The 11,614-nt window shown below is 44.0% G+C and overlaps 1 protein-coding gene across 1 annotated transcript in view; it reads right to left on the reverse strand.

Annotated features, from left to right (window-relative positions):
* Positions 1-2,176, reverse strand: part of KCTD1 (potassium channel tetramerization domain containing 1) — a 32,827-nt gene extending 30,651 nt beyond the window's left edge. The window contains exons 1-2 of the mRNA XM_062501299.1: positions 2,162-2,176; positions 1,531-1,709 (exon numbers count right to left, since the gene is read on the reverse strand). Of these exons, the coding sequence (XP_062357283.1) occupies positions 1,531-1,709; positions 2,162-2,176 (194 nt within the window). The remainder of the gene's footprint in view (positions 1-1,530; positions 1,710-2,161) is intronic.
* Between the last annotated feature and the right edge of the window lie 9,438 nt (positions 2,177-11,614).

An 11,614-nucleotide genomic window follows, 5' to 3' on the forward strand; every position in this document is an offset into this window, starting at 1 on the left:
AATGTTTAATTTATTAAACTGGCTTTGATACTACAGGCATAGCTTTCACTTTCAAGTGCTACAATGGCTCAATTGAGCACAGAATACATTAAGCTTAAATTCCACTGCCACCATACACATTTTTGAATGACATTTTCGTGTTTCTTCACTTCAAATAGTATACTCTCTGTGAATTTGACATGAAAACTGAAGCAGCAGCCTCTCACTCTGCATACACAAGTGTCAGACACCATCGCTGCTCCAACTACCAAAAAACCCACTAAGTAATCACAACTACTGGGAGCTGAACACAACCAGCTTCTAAAAATAAACCCAAAAGAACAGATTTGGTTTTCGAAGAACAAGTTCAAGTTTTCCCAGATATTACTTCAATTTCTCCTGGCAGATCCAGGCTTTGGCATGGCTTCTTTTGCTCCCCTCTGCTGGGCCTTCCTTGAGGAGGCTGTCACAAGGAAGGCCACGTGCCTCGCTGTATGTACAATTCTTTTCCTCCAGCCCTCTCAGGATCACTACTTCAGTCCACCCAACACTGTGAGCTGATGATGCAGAGAGTGTAGGACCAAGTGAAACCCAGGCTTTGAACCAAGTCACATCCCATGAAGTGTGCTTTGTGCCCCTTGAAAAGGCAAGTCAGAGCTGTGCGATCAAGAAACTGAAAATCTTCCCCCCTCAGGCTGGAGAGAGCACAATGGGAACATTGCCTTCCCTCTAGAGCAGGACTGGGCAGCGAAGGGCAAGGGTCTATCTACATACAGCGGACACAATGAATTCCTGCTGTCTCTTAACCAACCCTTAGAGTTACAGTACCACTACACTGCTTGTCTGCCAGCACCACCAGGTAATGCCCACACACACAGTTAAATGCACTCTTGATTTCTTAGAGATGCACTCTTGTTTTATCTACTCTACAGGCTCCGTTTGCTCACACACACAGCAGTTTTCTGACTGCTTAATACCAGTGAGCTACCAGAATCAAACACATGCTTCATTTAAAAGGTATGTCAGAGTTAAGAGCCTAATTATTGGAAAAGTCCTAAGATTCTGTAAAAAGTATTCAGTTAATACTGTCCTACAGTTTGTTTCATTCAACCTTGCCTTTGCCACAAGTGACACATCTGAGATGGGGTGTAGACAGTACAGGAGAGTGGTTACTGTTCCAAAAGAAACAAAACAATTGCCCCAACACCCCCACGTTTAAATACAGTATCACTACAGTTTTTGAATGTAACAAACCACAGCATGGGTGCCCTGGCATAGACCCAGGATCCTAGGTAGTAGAAAGTAAGCGGTCTTTTCTATCAGCTTTGTTTTAGTACCCACACATCAGGATTTGCAGAAGTGCCATTTGTCAGAAACACAGTGGAGCAGGGAAAGAAAAGTCTCTAACTGCCTACTAACAAAGAAACCTAATTTAATTTTGAAACAAAAGGAGCTAAATTCATCATTCTGAGACAGCCCCAGGAGGTCCAAGCACGAAAAGGAAGAAAAGGAGTTTGCCAAAGACATGCAGAAGAAGCTTTTTAGAGTTACCTGGAATCGGGGTATTTTGTAAGCGTGGCCAAGCTGCTGGTATACATGTGCCCACCCACATCAATGTGAACTGGTGCGTTGGATTTTGTGAGCTGTGCTGGAGTGGGGATGCCTTGATTGTTCAATGGAGATGCAGGGGATCTAGTGATCAGAGGTCTTGACATATTGGGCCGACTGTCCTGTGAAAAGATAGACCTGGGTTAATGATCTCCTTAAAATCCTTACAGAAACCTCCAGTCTTGACTCAATAGGACTGTCGCATAGTCTCAGATTATGACTTTTATCTTAGTAATGCACAGACAAATATTCGGCACTTTTTAAAATTAGTCCAGCTCCAAGAGGTTGAAATGGCTACATTTTAAATAAGTGGGGCAAAATGCACTGATAATCCACAAAGAAGAAACCACGTTCAATAAAACAAGTTTTTCCTGAACACTACTTGCGACAGTCAATTCATATCAATAAAAAGAGTCATTCTCATTTTTAAGAGCTGATGAAAGCACTGAGAGAAAGAGATACAGACGAAAAGACTGAGAACAATATTTTCCTTAATTAAGACGACCCCAGGTAGACTTTCTGCTCCTTCCCAAGCCCTCCATCACTGCCGTACCACCAGAACAGAAATACAAACCCTCAACTCCTCCATCCTGCACACTCTTCTCTGGAATTCCCAATTCACATAGCACAGGAACAGAAGCGGAAACACCTGGACTAGTCAACTGCTCATGGACTGCAGACCACTGGACATCGACAGCCTTTGAGAAAGACATTTTCCATTTAAAAGTTATACGTATGGCGACAGCTGCCCCCGCGTGTCGCGCATAGGCTGCAGGTCCTGCGTGGCTTCCCGGGGCCGGCGAGCTGCGGGCAGGGAGCGGGAGCCGAGGCTTTCCCCGCTGCTGAAGCCAACTTTCAGTCAAGGAGGGAGCGCTGCACCAGCACGGAGGGAGCAGCGGCCGCTTGCGCGCTGCGGGTGGGGCAGGGCAGGGCAGGGCGGTGAGCTGGAGCCAGGAAGGCAGGCGGCAGGCAAAGTTGGGGATTAAAATAGAAATGCATCCGAGAGCGGTTTTGAGACAGCCCCGCTTTCGACTGAAGGACAGCTCCACGCGGGGTGGAATCTTATAGGGATGCCCTGAGAACTAAAAGCCCTTGCAAATGACTGAGTTTTACATTTAAAAGGTAAGCAAAGCAGCGAGAAGTCAGATACGCTTCATCACAAAACTCCCTTTGTTCTTTCAACACTGTCTTTCGGCTGCACAAAGTAATGGATTCCTTGTAAACATCTCAGAGCCGGGCGGCAAAACCTCAGCAAAGCGGAGCGCGGCCGTGAGAGAGAGTTACGGGGCATTCGGACAAGCAAAGTCCTCCGCCGCCGCCAAAACCAGCATTTCTCCGTTTTCCATGGCTCTTAAAAGACTCAAACCGTCAAGGCAACATGAGCCAGGTAATCGTCTGGCTAAAATGATTTACAGGCCAACGTTGCACAATAAATCCGAGTAATATGTAACAAAAGGCATCTGTAAACCACGAGGTACTTAACTAATTTTCTTTCATACACAAAAGCAAGCTTAGGTCTTAATACTGATAAAAAACTAAGGGAATAAAGAAAAACATCTCGTTTAGATGTTGGGGGGTGGGAAGGGTTGGGTTTCTTCTCTTTCTTTATAAGCAGAAGTTAATATAAATCTGCAGAAATACCAGGCTTAATCACTACAATTGCTGGAGGAGGTGCCTGCAGTGCAAAGAAGACAAGTCCAGACAAAATAAGGTACACACGCTATGCAAAACTAATGTCTGCTACAAATGCTATGTGGTACAACCACCACCCAAGATGCTACTGATCTGCAGAGTGGTATTTAGTAAAATAATGAAGAAAAAATTAAAAACAACAACTACAAAGGTGAAAGTGAGAAGTCAAGGACTCATACAAACTGGGGGTGGGGGGAGCATGTGCTGGACAATTAGCAAAAGGAAAGCAGCAGGTCTGAGAAACCTATTTCAGTGCTTAAAAGTAGACAAACAGTTTGGCAAAAATAAAGATGGAATTCTCAATTAAATTTGAGACCAAAAAGAAAAACAAATTCTGCAACTTGTATGAGATGGACACCAGCATGTCCCTTCACAGGATCCTCTCTGGCAGAAAAACACAGCTCTCTTGCAATTTAGCACAGTGCAGCACCACCTAGTCTGTCATAGTTTTTCAATTGGACACATTCTCCTGTATACCCTGCCTGGGGCTGCTCAAGAGAAAATGAACAGATTTGCAGGGTTAATACTGTAGTTAGGCTGGAACCTCATTCAGTGTAGATGTGATAGCACTGGCTGCACAAAACAGTAGAAGAATGTGTAGTAAAAACATCACTGCCAGGATGGGAGACCGGTTGGAGGACCGTGGGCATTTTAAAAGGCAAAAGAACCCACAAAACATAAGAAAAGGGAACCAGCTTCCGAACCCAAGGCATAACCAAGCTGCCGTTTACACAGTTTACCTACTAAAACTCCCAAGAAATAAAAATGCTTTACAGTAAAACCTTTTGCTCTTTTATTTCACCCTCCTCCTTTTCAGCTCTTCAAGTTATCTCTTCAACTCTTTTCAACTCCTCCTCTTCCTCTTCAAGTTATCTCTTTTTATTGTGTCTCATGAAACAAAGTCCTTCTTCTCAATGGCTGATACTAAGCACAACGCTGACCTTGCTCCAGTCCTAGCCTACAAAGCACATATCCCTGCATAAAAACAGTTTGGTACCATTTTGGAGTCACTTTGAAATTAGACAATTGCATTTCTACTGCAGTTCTCCCAGAGAAACTAAAGCAGAAATGGGATTCAGAGGAGCAGGTACTTAAAAAAAAACTCTTTTTTTTTTTTTAATGTGGCACAACTCAATAGCACTGTCAGAGTACAGAAGAACACCATCCAATGGGTACAGCATCAGAGTTACATAATTGCATTTGTTAAACGCTGTATTGTTCAGCTGTGGAAAGGATAACACAGGGGCAAACAGTATCTGAAGAAATACATGGTTTGTGTTGGATTATTGCAAAGGTGGAAGTGAACAAGCTTTGGTAAAAAGTAGTTAAAACAAGGCACTGCTGGTAAGCTAAGCTTCTACCACCTAATATGATTACAAATACAATTCCTTAGCAAGAATTACAGGTGGAGAGAAGGGAATCAGAGAAACTAAACTCAACGGGCTCCAGCAAGCTATCTGGAACAGCTGACAACAAGAAGAATCAAAAAGCTCCTCAGAAGCCTTTCTTGGTGTCAGGCAGGTGAGACATGAACCCAGGAACAGGTTCAGAGCTCAGCCACGGCTGTTCCCACGCAGGAGATCACAGAGGTTGTTGCCTGCCTTGGGAACTGCATCAGCTTTGTTCATGTGCAGGGCACAAAGCGTGGCCACCACCTGCACTGGCTGGATGGGCAGTGACCCTCCTGACCTGTCAACAGTCTGACCCTTCATAGCTTTCCTTCTCAAACATTTTATTATTTATCCTACAAAAAAAAAATTAAGTAAGAACAGAAAGTACAGTTTTATAATAGTTCCATGAACCAAAATGCTTCAAATACCCTGTAATGCATTTAGCATTATTAATATCCAGATGAATCTTCCCCCTAACAACTTTTCATAAAAATTAGTTCCCACTTTCACTCAGAATAAGTGCATGACTGGGTGTATGTAATCAAAAGTGCCAAAATCTGTGTGCTAGGCAGGCTAAAGGCATTTAGGTTGTCTAAAACTTTTTAGTTTTGGTTCAGCACACAAAAAGCACTGCTCTTAGAGCAGTTTGGGGCTCATCCACTTCCTTGCTGATATTTGAAGGAGTCTTTTCACAAGAAGCAGCTCATAGGCACAGGTCTTTAGAGTATATCTGAACCTGGTTCACGTTTTCTGCTCTAGGCAAGCCATCCTGTAGGCTCAACAAAAGCAAAAGCAGCCTTGCCTTAACTACTCCGCCTAGGTTTTACAAAAATACGTATAATTTAGAAGTCTTCCTACCAAAGGGGGACAAAGATCATGGAGAAGAGCTCACAAATCCTTTCTCCTCTTCCTCCCTTTTCTTCTATACCATATTCTTCCCAGCTCCACTCAAAAACAATGTTAAAGAATAAGCCTTTACACCTGGGTTGAAAAAAAACCACGGTAGCTGCAGGGCTAAGATGTACACTCATGCAACTGGTCTATCACGACAGTAACACAGGAACCATGTCAATGTTCTGGTAGCCAGTGGAAGGCATAGGAGATATCTGAAGAACATGAGTCATTACAATGTGCTAAGTGTACAAAAATCAAAGAGATGGGAGGTTTACTCCTCCCCTCAAAATATTAGCACTGGTATCCTAAGTGTTATTCACACTCTGTGGTCTTGAGTAAAGTCATCTTGGTTCCCTTCTTAAGACAGAAACCTTGACCAAAACCATATCACTGCAAGACAACCCAAGCTCAGGCACAGAAGGACCGGCATTCAAGTACACTTTGTCTGCTTGACTCACTGGACTGTGAGGATCATTTCAGTTTGCAGGTCAAGACATTGCTGGCTGGTATTATTTTAGCCAATGTCTTACCCTGTAAGCCAGCCCAGCTCAAGCAGAAGTGTATATGCTTCTCAGTAGCATATATACCCTCTGTCAAAGCCCCAGCAATTATTACTGCTGAGAAACTCAAGTTTACACATTCCTAACTTCCTTGGATTTTTTGGGGGGAGGTGAGGGCAAGCTTGTCTTATCTGTTCTAGACATTAGAACAAATAATCATGCAGTAGTTTATTCTAAAGTATCAAATCAGTCTGTGTTCATTGTCCTTTTATCACAACACAGAGACATGAGACAGATGCTTCTCACAAAACCTTGGTGCCCAGGAACAACTGGAAACAGCAGTTAACATATCCACATCAACCACCTCCAGCAGAGGAGTCTGAACACATATATCCCACTGTATGGGGGGCAAATGCAAACAGCAAACAAACTTCAGAAGCTGGCATCAAATCCCCTTTCCTCCAGTACAGAGCAGAAATCAGTCAAGTGTCAGGGACATCTGTGTTGCCTGCACTGTGAAATAAACACCAGGCTGATGCTCTGGGGTGCTTGTGGGATGGGGAAAAGTGCAGCTCAAGAACCTCATCCAAACCAGGAACAGTGGGACTGCTCTAGAATTTGGCTCCTACACAAGTGTCCCCCATTTTGAAGATGCACTTTTTCAAAACAAACATTTCATTAAAGATTAAAAAAAAATCATGATCATGTCTCACCACAATGTTTAAACAAGTACCCCCCCCCCCCCCACTTTTTTGAATTCAGCAAAAAGAGTTGCCACAACAAAGAGGCTGGAGAAAGCATTTATTCAACACAAACAGTATCAGTATAATACAAACATCACTTCTTGAAGGCGTAGCAGGCAAGCAGAGATACAAAGCTACCTGTCCAAGAAACCCAGGAGTTTATCCTGCTGGAAGGGGAAAATCCCACCCTGGGTACCTCTATGGGCTGGTGATGTCCTCACACCAGGTTCTCTGGCTGTGGCTCTGGTACTCAGCATCCACAGAGGACACCAAACTGTGCTGGCCCCTCAGACAGAGCCCTGAAAGGTGGTCAAAGATGACCATGTGCACCACACAGAGCATGCAAACTGCATTTTGATCTAAAGGTGTGCATGCCATCATGGTGCTTTCTCTTCACCTTCATTCTGAAGAGCCCAGAAGCACAAAGAAATTGCTCAGATCTTTGTCAAAAAGTCTTTACATGTAAGCACATCCATCCTTTTCTTCTGCTTCTTCACCCTGACACCAATGCTTGGTAGCTCCCTGAGGACATGGTTGGGCTTTACTGCTGCCACTGGGTCTGCAAAACAAAGAAACAGCCCATTGTTTTCCCCAGCAAAAATTTGCCAATTGCATTGTCATGTTTTGCCTTTCATCAGTATAATCCAACTGCCCTTTCTCTCACAGCTGCAAGGTTTAGGATTGCGGACTCTGAACATTAGGAATTATGTTTATAAGGCAAAACTCCAGAACAATTGTGTTTGAGCGTCACATGAGAAATGGGCCCAAAACACAACCAGCTGCAATTCAATGCCACAGTAAGCTAAGACACCAGGTCCACTGAGAGTCAATAGTAGTACTAGATTTATTATTCTAAATCTCTAAAGCTTAATTTAAAACCCTGAATGTCTGTCAACAGATGACAGAAGGTCAAATTATCCTATGCAAGACTGACAAATACAATGGAGAGCTTGAGAAGCAGGAAAGTTTTCTGGATATGCTGAGCCACCAAACCGCAGAAGATGTACCATGCCAAGCAGCTGCTCACCCCTCACACCACAAATGCCATGCTTGGGGCACTCAGTATTATTTGCAGAAATACATGCAGCAATGCATTTTAGAAAGGTGGGTGTCACAAGGCCACCTGAGAGAGGGGACAGAGATACCCAGAAGGGTCCCTCATAGCCAGTGTGTAGGGTACAGTTCATCATGAAACAGAAACCTTGGCCAAAATTCATTCCTGAAGTTGTCAGGAACAATATTAGGCTGTCCTCTCTGTATCCTGAAACAGTCCAAATGCAGATCGAGCCTACAAATGGACCTCTGGTCACACCAGAGTGGCTACAGCAGTGGTGACTGGAGCACTTACCTGATGGGACAGTTTTAATTGGCACATTCTCCTTGTCCCAGAGTCACCGGCCCTGCAGCGGAGCGCTGATCTGGCCCCTCAACAGGGGGGTCCCTTGCAGCACATCCCAAATGCTGGCTGCTTACAGCCTTCTCCTCCTTGAGATGCTGGCACTGCTGAGCATATACACATGCTAAGTTCTGCAAGCGCTGGACAGATGTGCTGGCATTTCCTTGGTAAAATGAGCCTTGCTGGGATTTCAGAGCTGACCAGGACCTAGAATAAATGACACAGGTGCAGAGAACCAAATGCAAGGCAAGGGGCTGAAGGAAGTAAGATATTTGTTTGTGCTGGGTGGAGAAAGCTGCCTACCTGGAGACACAGGACAGTTAAAAACCACCCTTGGACAAGAGCTTGCAGGCACCTTGAAAATTCCAGAGCCCAGGAGACAAGTCTATAGCATACAACTAGCTTGAGCAGAACAGCTCTAACCATACTTTCATCAGAAATTTGTGAATGAGCCCTTAAGAAAAATCTTTAAGTGGAGAAAAAGAATTAATGGATAATAGCAGATGTCAAATGAGGGCCTGTGCTTACACCACTACAGCAGTAAATGCGAGTCCAAAAACCTGGCAAAGTTTACAGAGACGGGATGTATCTTCTCAAGTGCTTCTAAAATTTCTCTGAAAACTTCCCTAAGCCTTGAAACTGCAGACAAAAGTTTAATACCTCCCTCAAAGTATTTTATAAGTTTGCACTCTTTATGGAAGATTAACTTGGCCCCTTGCTTGTTTGGGTGAGTAGTGCTGAGGTCAGCCCAAATGTTATCATTTATTACATCCCATTTCTTCCTTGGGTCAAGCACAATGCTTCTGCTGGAGGTGGCTGATGCTCACACTTGCTGTGCTTGGGACAAGCAAGTGGCAAACATGGCCAGCACAGAATCTGACTGAGGCCCCTAACACAAGCAGGATCTTTGGAATACATCCAACCCACTGTATTATAAAACAAACAAACCTAATTTGCGGGTCCAGCCCAGATTCACTACCCCCAAACACAAACACTTTGGCTTTCATGATGGAAGGAGAACATCTACGACCTTCAGAGGTGCCGATGTGATTCTCACTCAACAAAAGCTTCCATTTAATTTACAAGCAAAACCGGATTTGAAAGCTGCTCCCAATTAGTGCACAGCACATCACTGCCCACCTGACACTGTAATCACAGGGTGTTCATCCCAGGATGCAGCAGGCAAAAACATCCCCTAACCATCCTGGAGGACACAGTGTTTAGATGCAGGAGGACATTGGACCAAAGGTAACAGACTTGTCATGACAGTGATAAGGGTGTCATATAATAGGGGCAGACTGGACAGCTGGCTTTTCAGGCCACTTGCTCCACCAAGGGCTTGTCTGTTCTGCACCAGCATCTACTGAAACTAGCAACGGAACCGAATTAGGAGTGACCAAATGAAAGTGCAACTTGCCAGCCTGAGCTGAACATGACCAGTTCAAAATATTCATGAGGTACACAATGCAGTGCTTCAGTCAACTTCACTCAGACTGCTTTATTCTCACTTGCAAGAGGGGACAAGTATCCCATCAGATACTGCAGAAACAAACCAGTAAGTATGAAGTGATCCCTTGCTCTGAGAAAGGAGTGACTGCAGCCATTGTGGACACCAAAAAAAAAAAAAAAAAGAAAAGAAAAAAGGAGGAAATGCTATTAAAAGATGAGCAGTCCCTGGGAAAGGCTTCCAGGTCTGAAGAGCCTTTAGCAGCCTGACAGCCCTGCCCACAACACTACAGCTTGATACAAAAGTCTTTGCTTCTGCTGCCCTGAGGACAGTTTCATTTACTTTCCTTTAAACCTGGAAAATAGGTCGCTTTTCTTCTCGTACCTCTATCGAACCCCAGGTAGCAGAAACAACGTGAATTTACTTGTACTTCATAGGAAAGCAAGCACACACATAGGGAGTTTCACCTTTTGCAAAGGGCAGAGAAGAGACTACTTCCCCTCAGTACAAGGCTTCACTCATTCTAGTGAGCCATCGATCCAAATATCTTGGACCACTTCATCCCTGCTGCAAGAGGTTTGGCATGCCAGCTACTTTGCAGATAGCATACCTAAATACTCTGGAGCTCCATTCAGAGTCTACACCTCCTTCCTGAAAGAGGCAGCCACTCAGTCAGCTCTCCCCAGTCCCAGGGAAGAGCCCAGCACAAAGCAGTCCACAGCTCCCACTGCCTCTGTGAGGGATGCAGCATCTGCCAGCTCATCTCCTGCACCAATGAAGGCAGGAATCTGACAGCCACCTTTACCACATGTACGTGGGGTTTGGGCCAAGGGAAGGAACAGGAGAACTCTGAACACTGGAATCCATCTTTCAGCTGTTCCCAACTAGACAACTTGTAGGTTGAGATTTATTAATAACGTAATTTTTAGTCTGATTTTTCACTCAAGTGCTGTTGCCTTTTATCCATTTCTAGCAGGCACTCTACACATATTTTGCAAGAGTCTTCACATAAGGATAAGGGAACAACAACAACAAACACTCCCTCCTGGGTTCAGAAGGAATGGACCTCTCTTTGCCAGAGCCATGCTGGTACACTTGAATGCAAAGTCAAACAAATCCTTACAAATGGTGTCAAGATTTGAGTGGGAAAGAAACCAACGGGTTACATTCTTCTTGGACCAAATTTGCAATCTGTCCAATAATCTTCTGGTGAGAAGTAACACTAAAAAACAAGCATTGTTAAAATCTGTTTTGTTTGTAAGGTAAGATCCTATCAGCAGTACATGAATAAAGATTAATGTCTTGAATTGCACTTGTATCTGAAGATTTTAAATACCTATAAAAATGTAGACTGCAGTGGGATAACTGGAAGATTGTCAGGAATTCTCAGAATTTGAGAAATGGGCTTTTCTTCTTTAGATTTGGCTCACAAAGTGAACAAAAGTAAGCCTGTACTGCCTTATTTGAAGTCAGTTTACACTCCAGTTTGAATAGCACCTGCCCTTGGGTATGTTCCAGAAGAACATCTACCTTTCCACAAAAGGAGGCTAACACCCATTGTAAAACTTCCAGAGGCACATTAGATGTCTGTTCTCCCCCCAGCAATTTCACCCTCAGAAGTAGAAGGAACGCTGCCAGTTACAGCCTGTGCTGAGGAAACATGAGTTATAATTTTACCCTGGGAAAATTGCTGAACTGGGAGCTTCTGGTGTGGCATAGGTCTTGCCTTCGCAATCCAATGGTTCTTTTGATTCAGAGAGGCTTTGAAAGGGTGGTGATGAAAAACATAGCCTCTCCCTTTGAATCAGCCAGCCGACTGCTTTCCTTTGCACTTTTAAATTTGGTTTATTAATTTGCCTAGGAGCAGAAAGAAATAACACTGACCCATCTAGAGAAGATATCTACTCCAGACTGAACAGGAAAACAAAAAAACACCCCCACTTGTGGATTGTCCAAATAATTTT

This window comes from Cinclus cinclus, chromosome 1 (genome assembly GCF_963662255.1).
Source record: "Cinclus cinclus chromosome 1, bCinCin1.1, whole genome shotgun sequence".
NCBI lineage: Eukaryota > Metazoa > Chordata > Aves > Passeriformes > Cinclidae > Cinclus > Cinclus cinclus.